Here is a 15,361-nt window from a genome sequence, read left to right as displayed (position 1 = left end):
TGCATTTCAATCCAAGTCTTCACAATTAATTGTTTTTTTCAGTGTGCATTCTTTCATGCGCCCATAGCAAGGAATAATCAGATAATCTGTCTATTTACATTCAACAAATAATATTTTGGAGATAGTTTTTCTTTTTCAAGGTTCCCTAAAACACAGGTTAGCAAGAAGCAGAGAAGGCAGACCCCAATGTTTCTTTATGAGCTAAGGGTCCTTATATAGGATCCATCATGTAAGAGTTGAGAAATTCTTAGTGCTAAGATGTTCTCTTTTCAGAGCTGTTATTTATGGTATGTATTTTTCAGTATTTTCACATTATTGTTTCTTTTCACAATTCCCAAGGATGATAGTAGCCAAAGTCAAATAAGTTTACAGAAGGTTTTCCTAAGATATACTGGGTCAGATGGCAAGCAAGTCTCTCCAAAGACATTTTTCCATATCTAAAATATGCAAAATGAAGTGGTATATGAAATTATTATTTTTATAGTTACTGGTAAAAACCATTATAAAATTAAAATGAGTACTTACTGGGCTACTTTACACAACAGTAATAAATAAAATACCACTGCCCAGGAAAACTAGCCATAATGCTAGGTAAATGTTGCATATGGAACAGTTATAAAATTCAAATAGCACAAAAATGTAACATGGAAAAGAAACCCCCATTTCCTTCTGAAGTTCCTTGTCCTAAAGTTCACTATTATAATCTGTTTGTCGCTTATCCCCATGGAATTCAAAATAAATTAATATATTTATACAGTCCTTTTTAAATTCATTCAAAAGGTGCATTAAACATTCTTTCATTCCTAGTTGAAAACATGACCCACCTTCAAGTTTTCAATGTGACCGAGTTCTAAACCTCGAAAAACATGTCTTAGTACAAAGTAGGGACATACCTGACGTTTAGAATGTCGGAAGGACCGATTAGGAAGTGAATTAGTTAGGAAACCACCCTCCCCTCTCTCTAGGGTTGATTTTACTCTAACCTAGGTGAAGCCAGAGAAAAACTGCCTATCTGTGCTAAGAATTAAAGACCACACGTGATAGAAAAAATGCCTCTTCACCAAAACATCCTTATTAAAAAGATGATTGAAATGCATTGTAAAAATTACTTTAGTTTAAACAAATCTCTGACATTTCTAAGTTAAATACATGTTCTCCGGCTTCCTCTTCCTCCTGTCAGTGCGTATGTTCTTTAATATTCTCACTGCTTTGTATGCTTATGTTTGATTGATCACACGAGGGTCAGTATAAGTCCTTTTTCTACACAGGTTCAAGTAAAAAAATGAAACGTCCACTTCCCAGCAATTTCTTGTTTGTGGTATTGAAAGAGAAAACCAGCTGTTGTCCGGTAGACTCATGGGGCCCCTGTGTGTGAAGAACAGAGCTGGGCGTGTTCCCAGGCGTGGTTCGCAGTCAAATGCATAACTGTGTTCAGGAGCCCTGTTTATGGTATAGGGGCTCAATATTTGCAGGCTGAGCCCTAAGGTCTGCCAGTAAGTTGTGACTGTGAACTTGTAGATCATTTCTGATGATTTTGTGCTCCATGGTTGCCATTGCAAAAAGGTGCCCTGTCAATAGATGACTGAAGGTAACTGATAATCAACCAGTGATGTTTCTAGTGAAAAGGGTCGTTGTATAATGCTAATCTGTAGCTTTAGGGTTTTACTGAGACCGCCAGCTCGACTCTCCTTTCTTGGTACATTACCCCAATGATTCTCTTGGCTCTCGGTTTCTTTCTCCAGCTACCTTCTCTGCCCTACTCACTTCTAGTCTACCATTTCCCTCTTTATTAAGTTACTCATGTTGATGTCTTTCCCATTTCTACCATTTCTCTTTCTCCCTTACTACTTAAGATTTTTCTCCCTTATGACATGATAACACACACACACACACACACACACACGCACACACACAACAATTTTGTATTTGATATTTCCTTACCGGGAGGAGGATGTAGGCTCAGTAGTTTGTCGTTGTACACGTGCATGTTTAATTAAATGTTCTTTTAAAGCCGTCTGGACTTCTGCTGGGATATCAGGGGAAGTGTGACTGATTTTTATTGCAGGCTCAATAGCTGTTAGTGTTGGTTTTCCATTTTCTTTAACTTCTTTTTTCTCTTCAGTCTCAAAAACTTCTGTTGGAGCATTTGAAATACTTGGTGGAAGGGCGCTGATATTTGGAATAATAGGTTTATTTTTCCAGCAAGGCCAGCACAACTTCCAAAAGACAAAGAGTGAGACCACCAGCAAAGCCAGGCCACAAAAGCTGACGATGACTGCTAACAGGCTGACAGAAATATCTGGAAGGAAAAATAAAGACAATGTAAAATTTTTATTCCTAGATATTAGAGGGCAATGGCTGAGAGATTATTTTGCATTCTGATTATTATTAATAGTTTGCTGATTTGTAATTTCATAAAAGCACTATTAAATTATCTTTGTAGGGAGGGAATATGAACACCAATGTCTAGGAATTCTCAACGGTGTTGACTGAAAAGTTCCAGTTTCATGAAAGTCGCTAACTGCCTGGAGGAAAAGCATGACATATGCATGGAATGTCTATGACCACTACGGAAGATTGAAGCTTTAGCAAAATGAAAGTTGAAATCTGTTTTGAATCCATAAAGTTTAAGAAACTCTAGGAGGGCAAACAACAGGAAATGCTTTGGTTTGTCCTGTCTTTGATGTAAAGCAGTGGTTCTCAACCTTCCTGCTGCCCTGACCCTTTAATACAGTTCCTCGTGTTGTGGTGACCCCCAACCATAGCATTATTTCATTACTACTTCATAACTGTAATTTTGCTACTGTTATGAATCGGGTGACCCCTGTGAAAGAGTCCTTCACCCCCCAAAGGGGTCTCGACCCACAGGTTGAGAAACGCTGATCTAAAGGAACACATTTTGAGTGATCTAAACAGGAAAAATAGCAAACATAAATCTCTTAATCTAAATAAGTTCCTCCTGATTACTCTGCGTGCTCCTACTTTCTTAATTTCTAAATTAGTTTGTGATTTGTTATCTAGATTTCATTAACATAAAAAGCCATATATGCTTATGATGTAAAATGATTTAAAAATCAGCAAGAAAAAATGTAACTAATTGAAAGATTCAGCAAAACGGCATAGTATAAGATCAACTTTCAAAATATCAGTTTGATTCCTTTATATGAACAACGCGAACCCTGAAAAAGAAATTCAAAATGTTTAACATTTTTTTATGGCTACCAAAAAGATAAACGACGTATGAATAATTTAATCCGAGTTACCAGAGATTTATTTATATGAAGCAAAGCACTTCTATACGAAACTAAATAAGACCAATATAAAAGGAAGAACAAACTATGCTGGTGCGTAGAACACTTAAAATTGTGGAAATATTATACGACCCCAAATGATATAAATATCTTAAAATTTTTTTTTTGATCTTTAAATATCTTGATCCAAATTCCATCAACATTCTTTAAAGACAGAAAAACCAATCACTAACTTTATATTCAAAGAAAAGTTCCTTAGCACAGCAAATCCCGACTGAAGAAGATGAACAGAGCAGGAGGCCTCCCGCGTCTCCGGGTCAAGCCTGCTCCACAGCGATGTAGTCAACACAGCCCAGACCGACACGCAAACCACTTGATCCGCACTGAGAATTCAGAAGTAATCCATCCACTTTCAAGAAAGGGCCCAACTCCATCATGTGGGGAAAAGACAGTCTCTTTAAAAAATGGTGCTGGCCAGACTGGATATTCATTGGCAGAAAAATAAAACACGAGACATACCTCACAGCATATACTAAAACTAATTTATGTTGAATCAACCACCTAATGTAAAACCTAAAACTTATAAAGACCATAAAAAATAGGGGCTGCAATTCATGGCATTTTTATGGAGTGACCAAACCAAACGAATTTACTGCTATTGAGTCCATGGCAGCTCAGTGACAGACGGGGTAGAACTGCCCTTGCGGGTTTCCTTTGGGGAGTTGAAAGCCTCATCTTTGAACCCTAGACCCTGAAGTTAGTAGGCCACGGGTGACACACTCTGCCACAAGGGCTTCACTTGGAATAACTGCCATAACCCAAAATGCACAAACCACCGAAGTTACACGAGAGCACCGTGACCTTTGAAAAATTAAATGCCTATGTGCCTCTGTGCCTCTTATAGGTTCTTTTAAGAAAATGTTGTGTCATTAGCACTTATGATGCATTATTGACATTGCGTTGGAAAAACAAGGACAAATTCTGACTCTAAAGCACCATTTCAAAGAATCAGTCTCTGATTTTATATGAAAATATAAATCTATATATTAGTTAGGTGTAGGATTACCTGAATGTCTGTATTTTATTGTTTGTCATTGGCAGTTTCCTTTTTGATATCCCTTGCAATAATGATATGTTTTAAAATCAGTGGCAATTTACATATAGTGAAATATGATATTTTAAGTACCAAAATTCATAAAAGACTTATTTAGCTATGCTTAACAATTACAGCAAATGATTTTTAATCTGTGATTATGTTAATATCCCCACTTTCATGAAACATCAATAACCTCAGTACATTTACTATGCAACACTTATGAATTTATCCATGGATGCATAGCTCTTTTTGAACATACTATGAGTAATATTCGTGGATGTCCACGTGGTATTCAGTTGCTTTTTCATGAGGAGGTTCCTTGTTAAAATCTAGCACTTAATTGCTGCTAGTGTCCTATTTTCTGCTTTGTGCACTAAATATTTTGCAGGTCTGCCTAGATCCTTAGAGGGTCGGCTGGTGAGACTGCATCTCACATAGCTCAGCTGTGTTGTCAGGAGAGCCCAGTCCCTGGGGAAAGACACCGTGCTTTGTAAAGCCGAGGGGCAGTGATAGAGAAGGAGATGGATTGACACAGTGGCTGCAACAATGGGCTCGAGCAAAGAACAATTGTCAGGATGGTGCTGGACAGGGCAGTGTTTCTTTCGGTTTGCACAGGGTCGCTATGGATCAGAACTGATTGGGTGACTCCTAACAACAACATCAAGATAGGACCATGTATTAAAAGCACTAGGAACACAGAGATCTGCTCTATATACAATTTCGTTTAGAAGGGATTTTGGGATTAGTTAGTAGTCATTATTTTATAAATAAGGAAATTGCGGTTACTAAGGGTAAGAATGGATTTGCTCATTTATTCTTTTATCCATTGAACAAATACACATTGAGCGTCTAGTAGGAGTCACAGATTTTTCTGAGCATTGAGGATTAAGCAGCTAACAAGCCCTGCCCTCAAGGAGTTTACTACACTCTGTTGACCTACAACAGGGAATGGGGAGAATCAACTGTAGACCAGAAAGAACATAATTCTATCTTCAAATACCATTCGTTTTAATCGGCATTGGAAAGTTCCCTAAAATTTTATGACAATGGTAGTCTTCCCTTGGGATGTCATGAAAAACAGAAGAAAACAAAGCATAAGCATGTACAAGAATACAAAGGCATCCTTAATAATGACTAGTGTTTTCCATAAGAGCAAACTTACAACGATAATCAGGTTTTAAACAAAAATGTGGTTAGAATGAAATGTAAAACGATATACTTTTTATATAAAAACAATCTCATAAAAACACACCTTTCAGGGACTCGCTGTTCATATAAAGAGGAAATGCGTATCTTAGTTTGTTGTAAGAGAACAAAAAAGGCTTGGGGGACCCTTCACCCCGATTTTGAAGAGCATTGATGTTCATAATTAAGAAAAATAGATGCTTGCTGAGACCATCCTTTGAAGACAGCTGTTCATTTTCCATTGGAGCAAATACGAGCACATTTAGTGTTAATTGATATCATGTGCAGAAGAGAGGAGGCACACTAAAGCCTGACATCTTTGAGTGAGGTGATAGGGGCAGGAGGAAAAAGACCTTCTTACTCATCCACCCTCAGATGGGCTGTTTCTCGAAGTCTACACCCATTGTGGTTCAATGATTATTTCTCACTTAAAATTCTCAAGTAAAATACCCCACTAATTAATGTTTCTAAATTGTACTTCTTCCTATTATTATTAGGACATGTGAAACTCATAGTTATAGTGATGCAGAAATTATAGCTTAACTCAGTTAAGTGGGTAGTCATTTACTTTGTGTATGCACATAAAAATCTATGAAGTCCCCCTACTCATATAAGCCCTTATTATAGACTAAGAAGAGAAAAATCATGATTATAAAATTTCACTTATCTTTTTTTAATTAGTAAAATAACTTCAATGAAACTCTTTGCCACAAACCTACTCATTGTTCAAATATTTAACAAATTGAAGGATAGACAAGTGGATTTAGAAGAACTTATAAAATATTTACTTTTTTACATACATGTCTGTTAAGATGTGTAGAAGCGACATATTACTATTGATTTAAATTTTAATATGAAAAATATTAACATTACAGTCAGGTTTATACAATTGTTGTATGACCCTAGTGAGTGTGAGTTTGCTCGATTATTGGATTTTATGAAATCTGCCTTTTAGGAAACATCAGTTCCTTGTACCACAGAAACATTTGGATATAGGCCAGTAATTAAAGATTGATCACAAATTAGCCAAAATTCAATTTAAAAACTACTCTGTACAATATATTCAACTCACTATCTGAAAAATAATAAGTGAGTCAATATATTCCTTTGTATTTCCAAAAGAATTTTATTTTAAACAAGATTGTGCATTAAGATGAATTTAGTAGGTGACAATTTTGTTCGGAGAAAAGTAGTAAAATGTTTGAAAAAACAAACAAAAATTCTCCCCAAATCTAATTTTCTAAAAATTATACATGATGGACTTTATAGTACACTAGTAATGTTAATATATCAGAATTCAAATAAAGTATTCTGTAAGAATAAATTAAGTCGTTTTCACAGCAGCAGTGTGTCTTATTAGAGTTTACTAAAACATGAGATTGGACAATTTACTTGAGAAATTCTCAACGGCAATCACACCACTACTGTTTCTTCCATTGATGTTATGATTAAGGTTGATGTCTGCAATACATTGACATTTAAAAAAACAGCAGGGTAGTACCTTATTTTTATATGTGATTCATAAATTTTTAATGTAGAATGACTTAAACTGGGATTATGTGAATATCTCTCCCTCTTCCACTATATGAAGAAATCTAAAAATATATACAGTCTGGCATCCTGCCATTGTCATTGCAACTTTTGCATAACTAACACCACCTGGACCCTGCTGATTACCATTCAAAGTAAATAACCACTGTTCTATTCAACCTAGATGTCTATTACCAATAAATCCATCTCACTAAATAAACAGAGTAGAAGAATCACCTACAAAAAGATGCAGAAGTACATGTTTTGGACCCATACTCATTGAATTGATTCTGACACATCATGATTTTGAAGGCAGAGTAGAGCTGCTCCTTCGGCATTCTGAGATTGTACATCTTTTCCAGAGCACACAGCCTCATTTCGCCCCGCTCAGAACAGCTGGCGCGTTTGAACTCACACTTTGAACTTAGTAGTTCAATGTTTAATCTATTATCCTGCCAGGGCTCCTTGTGATTTTAATTAGGGACCTAAAATACAGAACATACTTTATAAGAAAATATACTTTATAGAACATTATGAAGTGAAATAGTGAAATATTATGCATATGAAATTATGTAAATAATCTTTGAATCAACTTCATAGTCCCTATTAGTACGGACAGATTATTTTACTTCTAATAGTCGCACAGAATTGCAAAGGGAAATTATAAATTTTGCTTATTTTTAGAATACACCACCTAGTAAACCATCTCTTCTGAAAAAAAAAATTTCTGTCATCAAGTCAATTCTGATCCATCCCAACTCAACAGGACAGAATAGAACTGCTCCCTTGAGCTTCTGAGACTTTAAATGTTTATGTTGGTAGACCTTCTTATCTTCCTCCTGCACCTCACTGCTGGGTTTGAACCACTGACCTTGTAGTTAGCAGCTCAGTACATAAACCACTACATCACCAGGGCACCATCTTTAAAGGTGACCACTAAATGTTTATGTTCATAGACTAAACTCCTACGTTGAATAGTCTATATTGTCTCTTAAAACCCACTGCCATTGAGTAGATGCCAATTCATAGCGACCCTATAGGACAGACTAGAACTGTCCCTATGGGCTAAATCTTTATGAGAACAGACAACCGCTCCTTTCTCCCTCAGAGTAGCTGGTGGGTTCGAACTTCGTGTTAGCAGTAAAATCCACAACCCACTATGCTGTCAGTGTTCCCTCTGTTATTCTCCAGTAAGGGGAAAAATATTCGTAAAATTGTTTTAGATTAATGCCCCCCCTCCATTTTGGGAGAAAAAGTCTAAAAAGAATAAGGATACAGGTACTTATTGCAGTGCTAAGGAAAACCTTTCCAAAAGTTCCTATGTTGTGTTTTATTGTAAATTGATATAGCTTCCTATTTTAGAAAGTCTTAGAAGCTAATATTTACTTAACACTCATTGCACACTTACTGCATTATCAGCCAATCCAGGGAATTGCTGCATTATCACAAAAGGGGAAGAAACAATTTTAGTCACAATTTCAACATTAAATAATAAAAATACAAGTCTTTGAACTTGGTCCCCTCATTCCTTCCGCTGTTCCCCTTCTCTGAGTCAGATCTTTAGGACATTTAAGAGGAACTTCTCTAACATCACCGTGATTTTGAGTGTGTATCTCCTGTTTCGGATCCTTTATGTCAGATGATCACCCAGCCCCTTCCAGTAACAGTTGAATTTTACATCTGCCTGCTAAGTAAGTGGAAGATTCTCCGTTGTGTTTACCCATTCACAGCATAGCTAGGTTTCAAGCAGTTCTGATTCAGGATTCAGACAGCAGCATCTCTTCAGGCGTTGCCATGCGTACAGTTTGAACACTAGTTGCTAAAATCAGAGCATTTCAAAACCCTTTATGGATTCAATTTATCCAATGCCATGTAAAAACTAAGTTTATCAGCATCCGCCCCTTCCTCCTTTGTCTTCCACTGGGGCCGAGGGGACTCACTAAGTGAGTCCTCTCAACAGCATGCCCTGCTCCTGACAACCCCACTCCGCCTGCCCAGAGCCTGCCAAGCACTTCTAAGTTGTGTCCCTGACTCCGCCAGGGGACCAAAATAACAGGGAATGGCAAGAGAGAGACAGAAGTGAGCATGTTTCAACCCAGCGGTCCCAAATGGCCAACATGTGGCCCCCGATCTGGAAACTAGCATTCGTTTGTCCCTAGAAGCCACCAGCGACTCCTCCAAAGGTCCAGTGAAACCGTGGCTCGCGTAACTAGCCCACAGAAGGACCAACAGCCCCCGTGGGGGTGGGGTCAAAAATCCAAACCCCAAAGCCCTTTCCCGAGCCTGACTGAGTGTGGTGAAGTCTAGTTCTGACACAGTAGCCCCGCGTCGCCCTCTGTCCCCTGGAGAAAGCTCTTTCTCACCCAAGCCCTCTCTCCCCTGCAGCTATTAGACCGCCCGCCGGCCTCTCCAATTCCTTCCAAGTTTCTCCAAGGGGAAGGGTGCCAGGTGGACAAGCGCGCGAGCGCGCAAAGATGCTCTTCTCACACTCAATCACTGTGTGCCTGGAGACTTCATCTGTCGCCTGGAAAAAGGGGGGATCAATAATCCCCGCCGTCACGAAGTCCTGGAGAACCGCATCAATAAAAGGCTTTGGGAAATGGCCCCAGAGCCACAGGTTGCTGGCCGGTTTGGGCTCTCTCCGGGCTGCAGCGTAGCCCCGGCCAGGAGGTCCGGGGAGCCGGCCTCCAGGCTCGCGCCACCTGGACCCCCGGGAGTCCCCGCCGGCGAGCCTCCCCCGCGCGCAGCTCGGTGACCGCGGAGACCTGGTGCGGGAGCCGGGCGGCGACAGGCCGGTGGAGGAGGTCCGGCAGGGAGGAAGAGGGGAGAGCGCACCCCGAAAGGCCACCCTGGAGGGCGCACGGGCCGAGCGGCGGGGTGCGCGGCGGGGAGACACGGCGGGCGCGCAGCGGAGGCCGCCAGTCGGCCGGCTGGAGAGGGCGGCGCCCGGACCCCCGCGGAGCCCACGGCCCTTACCTGTGCTGCCCGCGCCCTGGCTGCCCCGCTCCGGCGGGAAGATGCCCGAACACTTGTCCCACTCCACCTGGCCCGCGAAGCAGAGCTCCGTGACGATGTGGAGCGCTTTTTGGCACAGGCTGCTCACCCCGTCCTCCTTGTGGAAACTCATGGTGTCGGTGGTCTTGGGGGTTCGCGGGTCTTTGAGTCCGCCGCCCTCGGATCTCTGGACTTGGCCCCCGAGTGCCCTAAGCCGCAGCCCGCATGCCAGGACTTGGCCAGCGAGCGGCCGGGGAAGAGCGGGCAACTCTTGAGCGCTCTAGGTGGGCCCCATGGCTGCAGGCTGGCACTGGGGAGTCCAAGGTTGGCGAGGAAGCCGCTGCAGCCTGCAGGAGCCCGCGGGGGAGCAGAGGTGGAGGGGAGAGCCCACGTGGAAGGACTGCCGAGGGGAGGGGAAGAAGCAAAAAGCCAAAGCCTTCAACTCGCTGGAAGGGCCCCCTCCTCCTCCCAGCGTGTTTGTGTTTCTGGTGGGTGCCTGGCGGTGGCGCATCCAATCACAGCCTGCAGCGGGCCCGAGGCCAAGGTGGCCCAGCACGCAGGCCCCAAGTTCGCCAGTCTCACTGGGAAGGGGCAGACGCGGGAGGGGGTGGGAGGTGGGGGACTGGGAGGCAATCTTTTCTGGAATTTTCACTGGCCGCCTTCTCCTCTCCCAACCTATTGCCTCTGACTCTCTTTCCACTTATCTACAGACATGAGCTCTCCTTTGTGCCTTAAGGGTTCTGCTGTTCTGTAAAAGTCATCGTCCACGTCAAAAGTCCCTGAAAAAAAATTAAAAGTTAAGTTAGAGAAATGAGTCAATGAATACTCACTTTGTATCATTCCTAGAAAAAAATGAAAGAGGGCCTTGGAGGAGATTTTTAAAAGTCCTGGCCTTGATAGGAGAGAGGCAGAACATACTTTTCTTGGGAGATCTTTATAACTGGTGGCAAAATTTGCCATGTGGCATATTTTCTGTATATTTGGTTCTGTTTTTCTTTGTGCACAAATCCTGTGAATAGGCAGGTGAGTTTATTTGCCTTTGACTTTTAAACCCTTGTAGAGAGATCGCTCCCAATATTGCTTGTATTATTAGCCAGTTAAGACTCTGGATTAGTCAAATGTTAGTAACTCAGAATGAATAACCTGACCTGGTTCTCAATTTTGCTAGAAATGCAACTACTGAAAGATCAAGCATCGGTGCCAACTGAGAAGGTAAAATTTAGATCTGTCACAAAGCCAGGCTAAGGCCTTGCAGAATTTGCCTTCAGGTTATTAAATGAGAGGCTTTTTTTTTTTTTTTTGGGTAGGAGCTAACGGTTCTTGATCTCACCTGTTCTTTAATTCTGTCATGTAAACAGGTTCAAATGATTGATGGCTAAAGCTGCAAAAACACAAACAATAAATACATACAGCAAATATGCATTAAAAGCATTTATGCGGTTTTAAAATAGTTTTAGGCATAATTTCATCTCGTTCCAACTTACGGTACATATTGATTTAACAGCTATTACATAGATGTTCTTTATTTTTGAAGTGGAATATCCTTAGCTTCAATGTTGCTTCTCAAACATCCCACAATTGGACAAACATCCCCACAATTGGACAAACATCCCCACAATTGGACAACATCCCCACAATTGGACAACATCCTCACAATTGGACAACAAGCTGACAAACTGAGAAAAGGACGAAAGTTGTCAGGATTCCATTTTACTTGGATCACAAGCAACACCCACGGGAAAAGAGCACCAGTCCAGAAGTCAGGTGACTAATCAAAAAGACAAGGCTCGTTGGTTGGACAGAGACCCATAGACTCCTCAAGATAATGGACCTTCTCCCCTCCTCAGGCGTGGAACTGAAAGCATCCCCAGGCTCAATTTTCAAGCACAGACCCATCTGCACAATGACACTAGTGAGGTTTGCGCATTTTAGGATAATCAACCCTTTAAGATCAAAATGACAGCATTTATCCAGGGGGAAGTTTTCGAAGCCATAGGGAAAGAAGAAATGGAAACAGAAACACAGGAAGGAAGTGGGATGGGTTGATTGTACACTGAAGGGGTTGTAATGACTAAGATGAAGCAAAGTGTGGGAGGATTGCAAACCTGATCATCTGCTCTCTAACCCTCACTCAATTCACGATAAGAAATTAAGAATAATGCTAAACGCAAATGAGAGCATATTGCATTGGGTAAATCTGCTGCGGAGGAATCTTTTAAAAATGTTGTAAAACAATAATGTTACTTTGAAGAGAAAAGTGCAACTGACCCAAATCTGGCTATTTTCGAAGACCTCGTACACGTAAGGCAGAAAGACGGTGAATAAGGAAGATGGAAAAATTGATGCTTTTGAATGATGGTGTTCATAAAGAATATTAAATATACCATATACTGATTGAAAAATTGCATAAATCTATCTTGGAAGAAATACAACCCAGATGCTCCCCAGAGGATGTACACTGGTACAGATGGGAACTGGAAACACAGGGTCTCTAAGACAGATGATCCCTTCAGGACCAGTGGTGTGAGTGGTGATACCGGGAGGGTGGAGGGAGGGTGGGGTTGGAAAGGGGGAAACAATTACAAGGATCTACATGTGACCGCCTCCCTGGGGGACGGACAACAGACAAGTGGGTGAAGGGAGATGTCAGACGGGGTAAGATATGACAAAATAATAATTTATAAATTATCAAGGGTTCATGGGGGGGAGGGAAGGGAAGGGGCAAAACGAGGAGCTGATGCCAGGGGCTTGAGTGGAGAGCAAATGTTTTAAGAATGATGAGGACAACAAATGTAGAGATGTGCTTGACACCATTGATGTATGTGTGGATTGTGATAAGAGTTGTATGAGCCCCCAATTAAATGAGTAAAAAAAAGAAGAGGAAGTCAAGATAGCAAGATTTTCTTTCACATACTCTGGATATATTATCAAGAGGCAGCAATCCTGAAGAATAACATTGTACTTGGTAAAGTGGAGGGTTGAGGGGGCAGGGAGGGAGCCTTTTATAAGGTGACTTGACACAGTGGCTGCAAGATTGGGCTTAAAAATAGGCACAAGTGCAAGAATGGCCCAGGACCTTGCAGTCCTTCCTTGTGATTTACGTAGGGTCCCTGTGCGTCAGAGCCCACTTGAAGGCATCTAACCACAACAGGAGACTACGTGACCTAACCACAGAGTAGACGAAGTGAAGTCATTTTAAACTGGGAATCAGTTCAGGGTGCATTCTTATGACCTTTTGTATTGGACACTATGATAAAGCATATTAGGCAAGCACTCTGGGAGGTAGGCATTCATTAGTTGGATAATTTTTCTTTGATGCATTGGACAATTGGCTTAAGTACAGCTATTTTTACCTTGAATTTAGACAAATTAAAATCTGCAGATTCGTTTGCTTTTGGCATTTACACACATCGATTTAAGTAGGTTTTAGATCAAAACATCTTAATATGATTTCACTGTTAATTAAAACATCAACAACAAAAATGAGCCTTTGCTGCATGTTTGAAGCTCAGTGTCACACTTTGATAAGGCCCTCTCCATTTTTTCTCGCCTTCCAGCTCTCCACAATCTATTGACCAAACAGGCCCTTAGTAGTAAGCTGCAATGAAATGCAGTTTTTCGTGTTTGCTGTATGAACAAATGACTATGTTGGGGGAGCAAATGAGTAATTTATCTTTATACTTCTTGTTGACTCCAGTTGCTTAAGTGAAATAATGCAGAAGGTCTTTCTAATGACTTTCTTATGTTTGATTTCATTGTTAGATTTTATTAAGTAAACAAATTCTGAAAATAACTTTCCTGGTATTGGCTTATGCAGTTCTGGCTGGTTGGTTGTCTTCCTGCTGTGATCCCCACAACAAGTCGATTTCGTTTCACATGGATATTCATTTTTAAGAATTCATCTTTGTGATTTTTTTTCCTTCTATCTAAAATTAACACTCTGGCATTTTGGTGTGGTTGTTGCTTTATTTACTTATTTTTCCCCCTTTGTTCCATAGACTGTCTCACAACTTATTAGGTGGTGAATCAAACCAGTTTTTCTTGTCACTTATTACCAGTCCTGGCAAGAGATGGGAGGTGGTGGAGGAGGAAAAGGGAGGAGTAAAACTGCATTCAAGGTCATTTATTACAATGCTCAAGCACAAAAATGAAAGAAATAATTTCAATTCATAGTATTTATTGATTGCCAACATTTATTGATTGCCAACATCTTCAACCACCAAGAGTTAAAAGTGACCACCAGAATATATGTCTGTGTCCCTTCCATACCTGCGCTGTAAAGGAGTTGCTGGGACAGTTCCTGGAGGCACAGTAAACGAAGAAGACTAACATTATGAACCATCATTTGAGGTGCCAAGTGTCATCTTAGCCACCCCTAGTGACGACATACAAGCTGTAAGGGTCTCTAATGATTTCTACATTAAGAAGAGGAGGAGTCGATTTCAACGTGAGGAGCCTAAGAGAATTTTTTTGTGATCTGAGTGAGCGCCTTGAGTGGTGATTTTTAACATCCAACACTGATGTTCCTGCTTGCTCAACTCTCTTCTAATTCTCTCTTGGCTTCCTGTTCTCCCTTCAACATCACATTGTCATTGTTGTTCTTAAGTATGCAGTGGGTTCCAAAACATAGCAACCCAATGACAACAGAAAGAAACACTGCCCTGTCCGGCACCATCCTCACCATTGTTCTTAGACATGAGCCCATGTTACAGTGACTGTGACGATCCATCTTACGGGCCTTCCTCTTTCACACTCCCCTCCACTTTCCCAAACATGATGCTCTTCTCTAGGGACAGATAGCTCCTGACAATATGTCCAAAGTACGTAAGGTGAATCTTGCTATCCTTGCCTCTAAGGAACACTCGGGCTGTACTTCTTCCAGAAGACAATAGATCCGTTTGTCCTTTGAGCAGTCCATGGTACATCAGTATTCTTCTCCAGCATCACAATTCAAATGCATTGATTCTTCTTTCGTATGCATTATTGAAGATTCAACTTTCAGAGGCATGCGAAGCAATTGGAACTACCTGGTGTGGGAGGAGGGTTACCTTAGGTAGGGCTATCCTTTGGGTAAAAGGTTCTTAGGAATCCTTCTCAAATTGGAAATTTAAGTATGTGTATTTTGAATAAAGGTCACTGGCCATAGTACATTTTTAGCTTACTTCAATCTTAACCACTTCCTTTTGTGTATGTGTTCAGCAAGCTCCTTAAGCTCAAAACACCCTGATTTAAATTTTTTACACTACTCCTATCTTCTATGGCCTTCATCTAAGTGCTGCCATTTCTGTGTCTTCCTGAGACTGCA

General features: G+C 40.8%; 1 protein-coding gene across 1 annotated transcript in view; it reads right to left on the bottom strand.

Moving 5' to 3' along the window:
• SYT10 (synaptotagmin 10) overlaps positions 1-10,189 on the bottom strand; it is a 47,621-nt gene extending 37,432 nt beyond the window's left edge. The window contains exons 1-2 of the mRNA XM_075553032.1: positions 10,039-10,189; positions 1,942-2,299 (exon numbers count right to left, since the gene is read on the bottom strand). Of these exons, the coding sequence (XP_075409147.1) occupies positions 1,942-2,299; positions 10,039-10,189 (509 nt within the window). The remainder of the gene's footprint in view (positions 1-1,941; positions 2,300-10,038) is intronic.
• Positions 10,190-15,361: the final 5,172 nt, after the last annotated feature.

This window comes from Tenrec ecaudatus, chromosome 6, assembly GCF_050624435.1.
Source record: "Tenrec ecaudatus isolate mTenEca1 chromosome 6, mTenEca1.hap1, whole genome shotgun sequence".
Taxonomy (NCBI): domain Eukaryota; kingdom Metazoa; phylum Chordata; class Mammalia; order Afrosoricida; family Tenrecidae; genus Tenrec; species Tenrec ecaudatus.
This window is presented reverse-complemented; position numbering and strand designations above follow the sequence as displayed.